At 37.4% G+C, this 16,900-nt stretch overlaps 1 protein-coding gene across 2 annotated transcripts; it reads right to left on the bottom strand.

Moving 5' to 3' along the window:
- On the bottom strand, window positions 739–16,629 carry LOC109232195 (calmodulin-binding transcription activator 1-like). Of its 2 annotated transcripts, XM_019397878.1 has the most exons (12): window positions 16,352–16,629; window positions 15,576–15,695; window positions 15,253–15,368; window positions 14,288–14,376; window positions 12,426–12,471; window positions 8,317–8,584; window positions 7,930–8,189; window positions 4,965–5,339; window positions 4,156–4,844; window positions 2,943–3,522; window positions 1,876–2,184; window positions 739–1,220 (listed from the first exon to the last, which is right to left on the bottom strand). In XM_019397878.1, the coding sequence occupies exons 1-12, from the start codon at window positions 16,389–16,391 to the stop codon at window positions 1,194–1,196; spliced, it is 2,919 nt and encodes a 972-aa protein (XP_019253423.1). In that variant the 5' UTR covers window positions 16,392–16,629; the 3' UTR covers window positions 739–1,193. The 2 variants fall into 2 exon arrangements, with proteins under 2 accessions (XP_019253423.1, XP_019253424.1); XM_019397879.1 differs by lacking the exon at window positions 15,576–15,695.

Below are 16,900 nucleotides of genomic sequence, written 5' to 3'. Positions count from 1 at the left end.
AAAAGATGTATTATGTAACATTAAATGGCAATAAAATGTAAATAAAGAAAAAGATTCACCCAATCTTGTATGAGTAGGATCCTCTTTCATTTGATAAAAAGACGAATACAAGAATCTTAGGACCCTTTTCGGATCTGATGGAGGGTATGGGATAATAGATAGTCTAATCTCTTTATAAAGATGTGTTTTTATATTTTTTAGAGAGAGAGTCTGGTCCCTTTTGAGAAGTCCTCTCTTCCTATTTATAAGGGATATCCCTAAAACCCTAAAAAGTACAATTAAAGGGAATATCCAGTAGAATATTCCCTTTGAAGATTCCAAAGCGAATCTGGCTGTTACATCTATCTGCACTGCTCGGCCTCGGCCTTATTGATCACTGCTCGACCTCGGCCTTATTGACCACTGCTCGGCCTCGGCCTTATAGATCACTGCTCGGCCTCGATCTTATTGATCACTGCTCGACCTCGGCCTTATTGATCAATTCGATTTGCAGGTTACTCATGACAATTGCCTCCGCATGTCGAATTTCTCCGATTTAATCTTGACCCATACAACAGCCTGGAGAAATTATTTTAATACCTTCCATGTGGCAAAAACCAGCCTGCAGAATTATTCAATACCTTCCATATGACTTCCAGCACAGTAAGAACACAATTTACCACATTTTGCTTTGGCCATGAGTTCCCACCGAAAAAGAGTGGAAACGAAAAACAGAGAAAGGTAACAACTTTCAGATGGTAGCAAGAACAAAGGCCAGCAGTAGTTTCAAAACTACGGACAATCATATTCCAACTATCTTCTAAAAGATATGTACATTGTAGGCAAGTATTTACATTTGATGCAAGAAAATATCCACACTGTTAACATGATACACATTTACGTATGCTCCCAGTTATGGTCAGTAGATGGCATCTATTAGCATTCAGCCTAAATGCGACCAACATGTTCCTTAGCTATACAATTTCTCTTGAAATGCTAAATTTCACTCATGCTATCCTAATGGGAACTGGGTATGATTACAACAGCAGAAAATGCAATGTACATTTGTCCTCCTTTCTCTTCCAGATGACTAAATTTCATGTTAGGCTAGAATAAACTCAAAATAGTACATTTTGGTGTGGTTAATGGGTATGTCTACAAAATAGTTGGAGAGTGCCTTTGCTCGTAAACTGAAAAGCTAAACTGGTGATAACCTATATACTGCTCCCTCCATCATCCAACTGCAGAAATAAACAAAAGTCAGTCAGCTTTGAATACAGTTGATTGATCACTGGCACTTGTAGCAAATAGCAAAGTTAAGGTGACAATCACAAGTTAATGGACATGATTCCACGAATACGTATTTAAGAGAACATTAGCTTTAGGTTTGTCTACTGTAAGAAACCCACGTCTTTTTTTCACCACTAGATATACAAGCACGGAGTACTGAACTTCAACCTACACAGAGGTATAGGCTCCTTGTAGGAAGTGGATTTACATGCAAGAGATGTACCATGTCATGAATGATAGAATAGATAATAAGTTCAAAACAATTATATTCTGCATATGTAAATGGCTCTTACAAAAAAATGAATCGATAATATGATCAACACAAGTACAATGTGTATGTCTATATGGTTCTTTATTTTAGCAATAGTATAAGACCATTTGTTCTTTGTGAGAGCATATGTAGCTTGTTTAAACTAAAATAATTCAATGCAACTGACACGTAAAAAGAATCTATCAAGCAGTGGATCATAGCAACAGTTATTGCTGCCTTGAATATGCTTTTTACTGAAACAAAGAGATTGTAACATCCCAGTTCCTTGCATTATTACGAGAGGTGGATTGTATGAAGTTAGATTCTAAATTCTCCTACCTAAAGATTAGACTCACCTTAGAACTATCAAGCTTTGCAACCAGCCTCATATACTGGTCTCTTGCCTCTGGATGACGTACCATGGACTGAACTCTTGCCAAAGCCTTCTGAACTCCAGCAAACTTCTGTTTTCGACCAATACTTAGATATTCATACTCGTCGTTCTTCTCAAACTCAGGTAGTTCTTTCTGACTAGTTTTTTTTGGCTGAAATCCTCTCAATCCTGGTTTTTTCCTCCTCCAACGCAGAATGGCCTTTTCAACTATACTGACCGACCAAACAAACTTTTTATATTGCTTACGAACTTGATGTCCACGTACATGAGCCTGAAAATCATAACATGATATAAAATATTTTTAACTGCACACTGAAGGTGGTGAAATTATTAATGATTCAGAAAAAATGATTCCAGAATTCAATTAAAGTTAGTGAAATGAAAGTCAATACCTCATTAAATATAACATTGAAGATCCAAAGGTTGTCTAGACTAAATTCAGAGTGGACGTTAAAAGAATTCTTCAATTCAATCATCAAGAATTTACAAGAAGTCCAACACAAGTTAGTGTGAACTTTCAAATATATAAATGCTAGCTAATTTAGAGGGCTGAAGTGATGTTATTCACAGGGTTCGAAAGTGATGATAGCAGTTGCAATCTAACCATCATCATCTGCACATCTTGTTTAAAGCATCCAGCTACACGCCAAATTATTTGACAAATAGGGAGAGAAAAACAACTTGCACTCTGTGATATATAACTTCTTACCATTCTCGTGCAGCTTTTTGTAAGAACTACATTTACAGACAGTATACTCTTCTACTTCAAAAGCTAGTTACTATACAGCACTAACAAGCAGAATAGTGAAGTTGACAGGCTTAATACCCATTTATAAATAAGTTTATAATAGGTCAACTCGAAAATAATAAAAAGGCTATTTGAAAGCTAGAGTGTAAAAGAATGGGACACTCCCAATGGAAATATATAAAAAGAGCCAGTTTAGCTAAGCAAAAACTTAAACAAAAAGTCATACTTATTAGCTGACACATAAAAAAGTGAAAAAGAAAAGAACAAACATTTCAATTTACCTGTATTTTCACAATCCGACTGCGTATTTTCAAAAATTCTCTCCTCCCCTTCCAGCCACGATATATCTGCTGGATTTGTATGGCAGCTGGGTGTAAATAGTCCTCAGAGTGATTCACCTTTTGGACCTTGTTCAAGGAGCCCAAAGCAACAAGGTCAACTGAAGCTTCAGAAACATCATTTCTACTCTCCCTAAGCTGCCTCTGACGGAATGAACGAGCTCTGAAAGCAGCTTGAATCAATGCTGCAGCGTGAGCTGATTTCCTCACAGAAGCAAGAGATCCTTTCAAGGAAATGTCATCATGTATCGTTCCATTCAAAGGAACTACCTCTTGAGCTGCAGATTCAAAAGCCTTTTCAGCTTCAAGCCCAGCACAAATACTGTCAAGAGCATTATTATTGATAGCCAACGATTGAAGATGAGCAGTAAGATCTGATTCTGCCAAATATCCAGCAATCCCTTTGTGACCTCCACTAGAAGCCAAATCAGCAGCTGTTTGTCCCCCAGGGAATGCAGCAGTTGGATCATCAACAGCACAAGCAGCTACACCTAGCTTGACAAGTGCAATAACCATATCCTCCCTAAAGTAGATCATTAATACAACAGTTAAGATGAATGACTTTTAAGTGTATATCGATCTTCTGTAAGACTTGCAAGTTAAGATAATTTTTCTTTTTTATTATCAATAATTCAACTTTTCAAGTAAATATCAATATATGCAGGACATAGCTCCATCACGAGTCACGAAGCCTCTAAGGTAGAATTCTTGGGACTTGGACGAAGTTTTTCCTCTTCACAAATATAGGTTTGAAATTCACACTTATTCGAGATGAATTTCAACCGCAAATGCATGATAAAATGGCAGGTAATACTATAGAAACAAAAGATAACTTATATTATGCACTATTCAATTATTATTTTTATTATTATTATTATTATTATATTTTTGGATAAAATGCATGAATATTCAATTATTTATGGCGCAGGGGAAACATACAACTAACAACAATTTAACCTTTATGGAAGAGGAATATTATTTCCTCAGACAGCAGGGAGCTGGTAGGGTTGGACCCACCTTACAAACTACGTAGCCTTGCTAGGTGTACAATGGAGAAAGAGGAAACTTAGAAGCAGTGAACCCATTAAGTCATACACACTAAAAGGTTCCTATCTTGAGAAAGAATAAGCCAGATATAAATTATTGATGCACTCACCTTCCATAATGTGCAGCCCAGTGGAGAGCTGTCCTACCACGTGCATCTCTGAAATTAGGATTGATACCAGCAGCAGTTAATAGAGCCAACCCCCATTCATAACCAAGGGCAGCGACTAAGTGAATAACCCCTTGTCCTTCGTCATCCAAAATATTTGGACCTTTATCTTCTTCATGTGCTCTAGAGACTAGCCATTCATAAAGTTTATCCTTCATGAAATTCTGAATCAACGTATCTCTAAAGTTGATGTGATTGCCTTCAATAATGGCAAGTAAGTCCTCTAAACTTTCAGAAGCATTTCCAATCTTGCATTTCAAAGAACATAGCAGAGTCTTCAATTTACATCTTTCACACTCTCTGCTAGAGCAATCCAAGAACTTTTTATTCAGGCCTGAATATAGCAATTTAGCTAGTCGCACTTGCAGACGCACTTCATCACTTGGTCTAAGGGCAAGAGCTAGTTCTGATGGTTTTTCACGATATTCAAACTCTCGCACCTCACTGCACGCTAACCTATTACTGCAGGTTACATAAAAAGGAACACGTCCAGGAGAATGAGAAGGAACTTCACATCGAATGATACTCTGAGTCAGAAGTTCTGCAGAGACCTCAACTTCACCAAACATACAGCTCCATTTCTGAGAAGTAGGATGCTTCCCATGGCCAAGAAAGGTACCTATGATCAAAACCTGAAGAGAAATATAGCCGTTTATCTGAATTTTAACATCTATAACTAATACAATATGTCTTCTTGGATTTTCAAAGTTACGAATGAGAATGGACCATTCTATGAGATCAGGTAAGTTTACCTTTGTTTCCACTCCCGAGTAGGCCCAATCAGGAGCAAAATCAGAGATACTGAACAGCTGCTCTTGGGATAGAGAAGGGCCTACAGAGTTTTTGTCCAACTGCATGTGACGTGATAAACTTGAAACTTCTTTATCCCCATTATCAAGGGTATTCCAGTAGTTGCCAGAATCAGAGGCCAACAATGACTCGTTGCCGTCTACACCGATCTCTCTATCCATCCATCTGCCAAAGCTATCAAGTTTCTTTAGGCTGCCAGCTTCATCACTGTTGAGTCTACATTCTAAGGAACTACTTTGAACTGCAGCATCAGGAGTAACAACAGTCTGAGAACTAGAAATGTTCTGTATCTGAGCTGGAGCTAGATGGATATTCTCCTACAATAAACAAAAATGGTAGTAGCATTAAACGGTATGCTTATAATAACTACATAGCATATCAACATTCTAAAACCAAAAGCACGCCACTGAATTAAGAACCCAGCTTCAAGCCTTTGAGCGTAAGTTCTATAGAGCGGTGGTTAGGCCGGCCATGTTGTATGGAGCTGAGTGTTGGCCAGTCAAGAATTCACATATACAGAAGATGAAAGTAGCAGAAATGAGGATGTTGAGATGGATATGTGGGCACACTAGGCTGGATAAGATTAGGAATGAAGATATTCGGGAGAGGGTGGGCGTGGCTCCCGTGGACGACAAGATGCGGGAAGCGCGACTTAGATGGTTCGGACACGTGCGGAGGAGAAGCCTAGATGCACCGGTTAGGAGGGGTGAGCGGTTGTCTTTGGCAGGTACGAGAAGAGGTAGAGGGTCGCCTAAGAAGTATTGGGGCGAGGTGATCAGGCAGGATATGGCGCGGCTTCAGATTTCCGAGGACATGGCCCTTGATAGGAACATGTGGCGGTCGAGCATTAGGGTGGTAGGCTAGGGGGTAGTCGAGAGTTCTTTCCCTCTTTGTACCGGGTAGTCTGATAGAGTTTTGTTTAGGTTTGTTAGCAGTCTATGTTGTGTTCACATTGTTGTTTTGTATAGTTTGGTGTTATTGTCCTTTCACTTATTCGTTGTGTTATTTTCTTTCTAGCATCTTTTGTTGTTACATGCCTTTTCTTTTGTTTCTTTTCTAATATTATTGTCTCTCTTGATTGAGCGGAGAGTCTCCCGGAAACAGCCTCTCTACCCTTTTCGGGGTAGGGGTAAGGTCTGCGTACAACCTACTCTCCCCAGACCCCACTAGTGGGATTTTATTGGGTATGTTGTTGTTGTTGTCTTCAAGCCTTTGAGCAAAAAATAGGAGATAATTTCAGTGTTAATGTGGCCCATAATAGGTTAGTAGCAGTTTATTTTAGAAAACCAGAAAAGAAAGCTAGAAATGGAGCATGTGAAATTTCCAGAGTCACGTTTAGAAGTGAAAGTTTGCATCACCAACATTAAACGAGGCAGATGCTCAAGAACTGGATCCCATTGCAATGTATCTTAACATCAGAAGAATAATTCTAAATCAAGATATGCCAACAGAAGATTGGATACCTTTATGTCAAATACTTATGTATAATATCTTTTAAAGGAATACTTTCATATAATATCTACTTTATAAATATAAAATCTAGTACCTTTTATGGGTATGGTATCAGAACCAGCCTATGGCAAACGATAAAAAACTGAAAATGTGTTTGGTCATGTTAGTCCTACAGATGAACCAGTGACCAAATACTGAAAATTTCTCGACTACCTTGTTTACATAAAAGAGAAGCTCAGCTGCAACTAAGCACATTTGTATTGAAGATATATACCAAGAATTTACCAATTTCCAAAATCTGACTTGCCTTTAATACTGTTAGATAGTTAGTGGATATGTCATATACTTAGTGTCCCACATTGGAAAATAGGTGTTATGTATTGTGTACAGTTTGAATATAAGCAGGCTTAGTGTTAGACAATTACGTTACGCATATTAGTAATATTTTCCAGTGCCTTTACTTCTTACATGGTACCAGAACAGCAGCGAGAAATATCCGGGAAAAGTCAATCGCCATGCGTCTTACCGGTAACTGCTCAGATCTGATTTGCGTCATCCCACTTTGGGTGAATGTTGTGCGTAAACCAACACCACCATAAGATTTGGGAAGCTCCGGCAACCAAACCCCAGTCAGCTTCTCTGGCAGTAGGCATCCCACGCGCTCTCACCAGCCGGCAGAAGCTAGGGCTTTGGCGAGCGCGTGGTAAGTGCTCTGGCCAGATTCCGACGAGTTTTTCTGCTGCTGTGTTCGTGAGGTCATTCTGAGGCTACCCATCTAGGTGCTCCTCATTCCTGCTACCAGAACATCGTCTTTAGGCTACCAGCTTCGGTTTCCAGTGGTTTCTTCACTTTACCGGTGACATCTCTGATCTTTACTTCCTCTCAAGGGTTGGATTGGAATCTCCAGTTTACCAGTTTAGTTATTCAGGGAAGTTTATCAGGAAAATCTGATTTTATTTTCTGAAATATGTCCTCTGGTCAGATTCTTTTTTTTTTGTTGCTACATTCTGTTATCATTTGCTTATATTTGGTTAGAACTCTCTTAAATCCAACCATGTCTCTCGGGGTTGATGTTTTTGGTTCGAAAAATACAGGATGACTATAAGTGTCACTGGTTCTTCACTGTTTCTTGTATTAGTTACATCTGTAACAAGCTTGGTACATATGACTTATATGCACTGGCTTGAAAGGGAGAGTTAGATAGTTAGTGTATATGCTGTATACTTGGTGTCCTATTGGAAAATAGGTGTTAGGTCTTGTGTAAAGTTTGTATATAAATAGGACTCCATGTTAGACAATTATGTTATGCATATTAATAATATTTTCCCGTGCCTTCACTTCTTGGCTTCTTGCAAAATACCTTCAACATCGCGCTGCCACTCTCCTTGAAAGAAAAAACAAACAAGAGGGCCACCAATAACTACACGAATATATCTAGAGCACAGAATATAGTACCTCAAGTACTTCCCCAGAAGTAATTGTCAATCTGTTTCTGCTGTTTGCCACATCTTTAACAGATCTACCAGCATCTAATCTTGCATAAGTGAGTTTACTGGACACTGTGGACAGCAAATCAGCCACATTAAGGTATCCTGAGTAGAACTTTTTCTGTAGCGTAACATTTAAATTTCTGTCTGAGCTCTGAGCATCAATAGACACGAATGAGCCAAATTGTGGATTGAGCTGAAAGCTGTCCCTCGAGAACTCCACAAGTTCTGACAAGACAAAGCAAGGTCTTTTAGTTTTTATTATGTAAGAACAACTTTGTGAAGTGCTATAATACTGTACAAGTTTCATCATACAAACACTATGAATTAAGGGAAGCATCAAAGAGAAAATTACCTGTTGGTTTCTCTGTGCTGAAAGAAGAGGTAATGGGCAAGAAATGACCACTTGCAGGAACAAGCAAGGGGTCCACTTCATTTCCTTTAGAATCGCCAGTATAAAGCTCAGAAGAGAGTGCCTGTTCTTTCCAGTCAACTGAGCTTGGACTTGATGTATGAGATTCCTGAACTATTAGGCCAGACACAAAGCAAGGCGAGGAACTAGGATTTTCAAGCAGTTGACCTGGATGAATAGGTTGCAGACGGGAGGCACCTACTCTGTAGCCCTGCATGGCACATATCATTAATATTTTAACTTATCATGACAGAGACTAAGATTCACAGACATCTCATAATAAGCCAGTCTGCCACAGACATCTCATAATAAGCCAGTCTGCCACATGCCACACAATAACTGCCTGTATTCATTCCCAGAAAACAAAAGAAACAGGTGATTTGATTTGCTGAATAAATTTTCCCCAATTACTATAAACATACAGAAAACGCATTGGTGTACTCTATGCAATAACTTTGTGATATATCATTGTGTTGCAAGGAGTTAATGGTAGATATTTGCTTAGAACAACTAAGTGAACAAAATATTCTGGCAGTTATTAGATTAGCTAAGCAATCACCCTACTTCATAAACAAACAAAGGGATCTTTTACAACATATGAGCAAGACGAAAAAGACCCTTGTATAGCATAATCAATCTAATACCTCTCCTGTTATTGACCACTTCTCCTGATCTTTAATAGCACGTTGCGTTGTTTTAAAGATTGACTGACTAATTACTATTCACATGAATACACGTAAATTGGGTGCGTGCTTTTTAAAACAACAATACGCTGTCTACTGAGAATGAAATCCTCCTTTCTTGTGTTAGATAGTTATGTAAATAATATATAGGCAAAAAGGCTTCGTAGCCACTTGAACTTGTACCGGTTTGTCATTCCGGTAAATAAACTTAGGAAAATCCCATTTTAACACCTCAACTCAATAGAATAAGTATGAATAAACACTTTATCAATGCGTGTTGTTCAATTGCGCTGAATTTGCCATGGCTGCTACAAATTGGAGCTATTATTTCAACTTCTATAGTTTGTGAATTTATGGACAGAATTGAGACTCTCCATTAAATATCCACAACCTTTTTTCTTTTGCCTAAATAATATCAAGATTTTTCTTTGATCACATTCCAAAATCCTGATTAATTCTGCCCGAAGTCCAACAAACACAGAAGCTAAAATGTTTTCTCAGACTAAACCCCTCTTAATAGGGAACCAAAATGAATTTTGCAAGGTTATCAAATTGATTCATATAAAATTAGAGACAAGAAATTCAATAGAAGAAGAATGAGCAAAGCAGGTACAACTGATTTTTTCTAAATAGTCTCATTAATGGTGTGATATGTACCATTAATGGTGCAACTGCAAGTGTCCATTATTTTATTCCCAAACCTTCTCTGAAAGACCCCAAATTCAATAAAGCAAACAAAATTCATCAATATCAATAACTCAAAACTCCAACCAATCCACATCCCGGCACCGTATAAACTTTAGTTTAGCGTTCAATAAGAAAAAAAGATAAAAACTTTGCAATAGACGAGGTCTAAAGTAGGAGATCGGGGAGAGGATGTCACGAAAAAGTTGTGCTGGAAAATATTGTGAAAGAAAAGGGAGAGGGGGAGGGGGGGAGAAAGAGCGGAGGGGAGGGGAATCTGGGAATACTGTGAAAGAAAAGGGGGAGTGAGGGAGAAGAAGGAGGGGGCGGGGAGGGGGAGTTGGGGAGGGGGACCTAGAAAAATAGAGAATTAAATTAAAGCTTTTTTATTATTTTAACTTTTTCCTTTTAATTAAAAACTTAAAATGTTTGTTTTATTTAGTAAGTATTTTTAAATCATAACCATCACATACACGCGCTTTTTGATGGTGATAGGCACGCACTTTTGCCACGTCAGTTATACCACTGCCACATAAGCTTGGTCAATGGTCAATGGTGTTTATTAATGCTCATTCTATTGAGTTGAGCTATTAAAATGGGATTTTTCTAAGTTTATTTACCGGGATGACAAACTAGTGGAAGTTCAAGTTGCTACGAGGCCTTTTTGCCTACTAGATAATTAGTCCTAGTCCCGCATAGAATAGGAGTAGTATATGTATTTGTATAAATAGAGCTCATTGTACTATAATTGAACAGATCAATAATATATTTTTTTTCCCGTACTTTTTCACATGGTATCAGAGCAGTCGTGAGAGATTTATCATTGAGCATAAATTCGAGCGACTCCGAGAAGAGAAATCAGTCAACTGGAAGCCTTTTTTTCGGCAAACACAGGTCTGCCGCAATAAAAATCATTATTTCTCAGTGTTGTGCAAAAACCAATACCATCACGAAGTAGATCAGCCTCCGGCGACCAACCCACAAAAAAATCTCTAGCTTTAAACACCCCCCCCCCCCGACGTGAACTCAACGTTGCCGGAAGAAAATTTTCCGGCGAGGTTCCGACGTCACGCGCCGGCGCATGAGGCAATTTCTGGCCAGTATTTTAAAAGATTTCTTCAGGACAACTTGTTCTCCCTTCAATTCCGAGCCTACCCACCAAATTTAAACCAAATTCCGACCAATTTTCTATTTTTCCAGTGACTTTCTCCAGATTCCGGCCCTTTTCTTTTCACTGTTCTGGTGAGATTATTGTTGTTCGTACTTGTCTTTGCTATTTGGTATAACCATGTCTCCTGGATTTAATGTATTTGGTTCTAAAAACACGGGTTCTGGAAATTCAAGCTTCATGATTACTTCAGAGCCCTTAATGGGAAGCTTAAACTATTTAGCTTGGGCTTCCTCTGTTGAATTGTGGTGCAAAGGTCAAGGTGTTCAAGATCACTTAACCAAAAAGGCTAGTGAGGGAAATGAAAAGGCCAAAGTACTTTGGGAAAAGATCGATGCTCAATTATGTAGTATCTTGTGACGATCTATTAATTCCAAGCTGATGCTCTTGTTTCCTCCATTCCAGACATATCATTTAGTTTGGGAAAAGGCTCACACTTTATAAGCTAATGGCATATCTCTCTAGACTATGATGTGATGTCGCGAATGACAAACTTAAAGAAACAGGAATTGGATATGTTTACTTACTTAGGACAAGTACATGCAGTCATGGAGGGATTTGAGAAGTTACTGCCAGTTTATGCTAGTATTGAAAAGCAACAAGAGCAACGACAAAACATGTTTCTAGTCCTTACACTCGTTGGACTTCTTAATTATGAGAAAGCACGGAAGAAAAATATATTATTGATCTTCTACTAAGTGTTTTACAATAGCCCTATTTATAACTACACACAGTACATATTCTACTCCTATTCCATGTGGGACGGGGTTATTTACATAATGTTGATTGGCTTAATTATTAGGAAAGATTTGATTCTGATTGAGATTTCATTTTATTCTGATTGATTGTAATTGATTGTAATTTATTCTTTCCTAAAATAGTCATGGGACCTAGTGTATAAATACCTTACCTTAGGGATGTAAGAAATACACAGAAATACAAGAAGTCTTTTCTTCTTCTCAAATCTACATGATATCAAAGCCATTGTTGCGTTTTGAGGTGACTTATCTCCCTCGCAGCACTAGGGTTCCGTTTTTATCAAAGAGGCCGAGTTTTCTCTCTCTTGGTGGCTGTCTACAACACAAACTCCTTCCGGTTCCGTCGAGACAGGTTAGGTTTTCGAGGCAGCTTATTTTCTTCAGATTTTCTTCGGGTGCAGCAGGGATTTTGAACAATCCGTGCAACATAGGTTATTGAATATATTCATCTTATATTCCCCTTTCCTCTACCCTAAATATTTTCTTCTCATATCAGGGTCTAAAAACAAGAATACAATGAATCCATTACATTCGCCAGATAACACATGGATATCACTTCCAAAAGTTATAAAGTAGAGAACACAGACAAATGCATGCAGAGATATATGATGCAGGATTATATAAAACAGAAAATAGATATTAACTGTAGAATAAGAGAATTAACAAACAGCAACTATCTCGAGAAAGACATACAGAAATCACCTAATGATTAAACAGACATACAGAAAGCACCAAATGATTAAACTAATGTGGAAATACCTCTATTACTTCTCTATAATGCACAAGGACAATGTGCTCCAACTTTCTGTAAAAGCAAATCAAGAACAAAAGCTATGTCAAAATCTACAAAGGACCATATCAATGCTAAGAACATTGGATATTGTTTTTAATATTTTCACCTTCATTCTTTTTCTCTAGAGACTGTAGGATTTCAACATAAAAAATAATAATTGTATATATCTATGAAGCACATGAATTGTTGTCAAAAGCCCTTGCACTAAAATATGAGCTAGGGAATATACTTCTTCTGATCTCTTTTACTTGACTTTTGCTTTTTGCACAACCTTTAAGAAAATATTAATTAAAGGAGTTTGAATAACTTGCCCTTATTTATTCTTTAATCTCAATTTATTACTACTTATTCCTTCCACCACATCTCTCTCCAAGAGTAAGGGTAAAATTGGAAAAAAAAATCAATTCCCTCTTGTTCTTTTAAATGACTAATATTTTGAAACAACTATGTTTCATAAACGTGGCAAGTAAAACGGAACGGATGAGTACTAAGTCCCACAAATGAAGGAAAACTCAAGCCTTCTAAATAAACCTTGTTAATCAACAAATCAGATAGATCAAGTAGTTAATTCAACTAGAAAACTCAATAGGATAGATAGTAATCCCATAACCCTAGAATATCTATGATATCATTGAATTTGCTCCTAAGTTATTCGTGCGCTCTACCTGTATCCTTGTCTCCTTGCTTGCTTGTTAATTTCGTAGTAGTTTAAGTTAAGTAAAAATCACAATCATCTCTCGGAAAATCCCTTGAATAGACAATTCGTAGTTAGCTTGAGTTAGTCGATAATTAATCACAAGTCTTCGTGCGATCTAAGTCTTCGTGGGAACGATACTTTCTACACTTTATTACTTGCGGACCGTGTACACTTGCGTGTGTTTTTGGACCCAACAAAACTCTCTCAGAATCAAAGTCTATGCTCGCTTACCCGAAATCAAATCCCCTTATACTACGGGAAGGAATGAGGAGCCCACTGGGATGTAAACCTCCACCGACTTCAATATGTGAAGTTATCATGTATTCTTGCCTCCAAAGTATTCTAACAAAATTCACTTTCTATTACGTAAGTCAAAAAATATTTTGGCTCTCAAGGCGACCACCACGACAATTTTCCAGCCAAAGAATCTTTTGGTACACCAGACTGCCCAAGCTCAAACCACCATTTGGGGAGCCATACAAGATTAAAACTAACAGAAGCCTCCATATCAATCAATACACATTCAGAAGAAATCACACGGTGTGCAGTCAGTCAACAACAACAACAACCCAATGGATTCCCACAAGTGGGGTCTGGAAAGGGTAGGATGTACGCAGCCTTACCCCTGTCCTAGAAGGGCAAAGAGGTTGTTTCCGATAGACCCTCAGCTAAAGAATTGTGCAATCAGTCCTATCAGCTTTTAATTTTTAGGTCTCTTGCAAAGGAAAGCCTATATAGAGATATATAGGGAACATGCCTGAATCAAGGTTACTAAGTCCCACAAAAAGCAAAGAGAGACTCCACATATCCAACTTTTGAAAAATCCCTTGAAGAACAATACTATACATTCTCATTCTTTTATCTCTAAAGTATAGCACGAAATCTAATTAAAGTTTCGAAGCTTGACAATAAAATGCACAGTAAGGAATATCCAGATAACTGATAAACATCATAACAGACACAGGTGAACCACCGGAAAATAAAATTATAGTAAAGAAATTGAAACTGATAAGTACTTGACAAACAACATACTCTATTTCTGCAATAACCATTTCCCCTAGAACACGTCTTCAACATCAAAGCAACAACACATAACAAGCTAACAGAATATCATATAGCAGAGAGACTCACTCTTCAAGCATCCAATAACTTCGCCTCTGAAAGTTCTCGTTGTTCTCTCCATGGGTATAGTAACAGTGAAGAACATCTACGCTGCCTGCCTGCAATCAGAAAAAAATTTGATGTTTTGAATGAAGAGAAAGATACATGCACAATAGCTTGGTCAAAATCTAGTCATCCAAAGTGCAAAAAAAGGTTATTTCTCAGCGTTTTGCATAAAATTAGGTCGTCTAGTCTTCATTTAAGTCATCTAAATTACTATGTTTGGACTTCAATTGGTCATAAAGATTTCAGTATTGTTTAGAAGAAACTAGTAATTCAAAGAGAAGCTTGAATAAATATCCATATTTTTCTAATATGATGAGTTTCCGTATTACTTGTTCAACTTTACCATGGAAGGCACCTTTAAGGAATTCCGGGTCCCATTACAATAAAAATTACCTGATTACAGGGATTTTGGACTTCATAAATGAATCAACTACGTCTTAATCCCAAACTAAGTGGGTTGACTACATGAATCTTCTATATCTGTTCCGCGCAATTTGACTTGCACCAGTAAATATGTTAAGGCGCCTAAGAATTCATATCCAATTAAAATAGTCAATTCAAGCTGAAACATAATGTTGTTTCACTTGATTTACACTGAGACCAGTGTAAGATTGAAACATGTACAGATTCTAATTCATTGGGAAAATAATTCTTTCCAAGTGATAAAATCATAAGATGTGAATGACCTCCTTATTATCAATCTCCTGTTTCCACTACAGATTGAAAAGGGCAATCAGAAAAACATAGGCAAAAAAACAATTTATTAGGTGCAAATGTACCCAATAGATACTAAATTCACCAGCACGACACAAGTGTCTTTGGTAATGACAAGACGAAGATAAAAGGGAAAACACCAAGGCTAAACATTGATAACATTGGGCAGTGCTATTGACCAGGTGAACTTAAGGACAATAGATTGAACAGCACACCTTCAACTTTTCATGAGCTTCTTTCACAGTTTTACCGTCCTTCTTCTTTCTCCACTGGTGACCATCTTTACGGAAATACCGTAGTACTTTCCGATCAAATAGAAACAAGGAACCACCTGAAAACCAAAAGATACATTAGTTTGACTAAATGCAAAAGAAAATCCACGATCCATCAGTGAACATCTCCTAATTCCCAAAACGCTACTTTCAGTACAGCTTGCAATTTGTTTCAGGACGAGAAGCATGTCAAATTATTGATTTCCTGACATCTATTGCATATAAATGTTAATGCAGGAATATTCTAAGAGGTAATAATCATCAACCTGGAGGTCTGACTGGGGGCTCTGGAGTCAAGTAGAACTTGTGATGATTGCGCAAGATTTCACAAATTTCAGCCGGCCGAAGCCAACGGTGCTGGGTTTCCTGCAGTATGTGTTCGAGATCTACCAGATATGCATAATTATATATACATATTAAAAACTATGTAGCTGAAAAGAAATCATAAATGATATGCCTCCAGTATGACCAAATACATTTCAGATGACTTAGTCTCAAGAGTTTTTACCAATCCAAACCAAAACTTGCATAATATAACATTACATACCAAGTTAACATATAAGAAGGAAGGAGAAACACAGCAGCGGAACTTATTCAAAATTGTCAGAACTATTCAGTCAGTATATAATGGAACAAATGCATCAGAGGGATTATAGACTGAGAAAAAGGCAAAAACAAAATACATTGGACAAGTCTTTGCGACAAGGAAATCTGTATTACTCTTTTTTTCCATTAAAAAAGTTAAAATAAAAATAGTGAATGTAATATGAAGAGAAACTTGGACAAGAAACAACTGAACTAGATCAAATACATTTAAATACTCCAAGAGTCACATATTCAATAAGTTTTTTTTGCATTTATGAACAAGAAGAGTATGAATCAGCGACGAACAGAAGAGAAATGAAAAGTGAAAGTGATGAGAGAAGAGCGCAATTGAACTTGATCAAATACACATAAAAATTGGTATACAATAAGCGCATTTTTCCACTAAGGTTGTGCATTAGTGAATAACAATTTAACAGGAGACAGAAGCAAGAAATACCTAAAGGTTGATCGGAAAGGTAACGTCTGGTGTCAGCCATGAATAATACGCAATGGAGCAAACAAGAAAGGTTCAAAACTCATGGGGAAATCTGTGTGAGTGTGTGTAGAGCCAAAGATCGCACAGTTCAGTGAAGATTTGAGACGAAACCCTAAACCTTTAAAGCAAATAACCGTTTTCAGTTCAGGTAGTTTTCCCTCCCCTGGGTTTTAGGGAGAGTTTCGGAAAGTCAAAGCTCTGTTCAGCAGTTTCACCTTTTCTAAAACGTGGCTTTTGGATTTTGTTCTTTCACGCTTTAACACATTCAGCCTTTTCTTTCCTTTTTTTCCCTTTTTTTTTTGGATTTATATAGTATTCCTTCCATTCACTTTTATTGTCACTATTCTAAAATAGATTTTCAAACTCATTAGGACTATATACCAATTAATATGAGTATCATGCTAAATTATGTACTTTATTTATTATTTTTTAAGGAGTGTGTAAAATTAATTGTGGACAAGTAACTGGCATTTGGATATTGTTGTTTATAGTTTATGGCTTCACAGCTGG

Source organism: Nicotiana attenuata, chromosome 9 (assembly GCF_001879085.1).
Source record: "Nicotiana attenuata strain UT chromosome 9, NIATTr2, whole genome shotgun sequence".
Lineage (NCBI taxonomy): Eukaryota > Viridiplantae > Streptophyta > Magnoliopsida > Solanales > Solanaceae > Nicotiana > Nicotiana attenuata.
Note: the sequence above shows the minus strand (reverse complement) of the source record. Positions and strands in the feature narration are given on the sequence as shown.

Coding starts and splice junctions, on each gene's coding strand:
- LOC109232195 (XM_019397878.1), bottom strand. CDS start 16,391: ATGGCTGACACCAGACGTTACCTTTCCGATCAACCTTTAG. Junction 14,377..15,252: donor AAGCTCATGAAAAGTTGAAG/GTGTGCTGTTCA, acceptor TTCTGATTGCAG/GCAGGCAGCGTAGATGTTCT. Junction 4,845..4,964: donor ACTCGGGAGTGGAAACAAAG/GTAAACTTACCT, acceptor ATTTCTCTTCAG/GTTTTGATCATAGGTACCTT.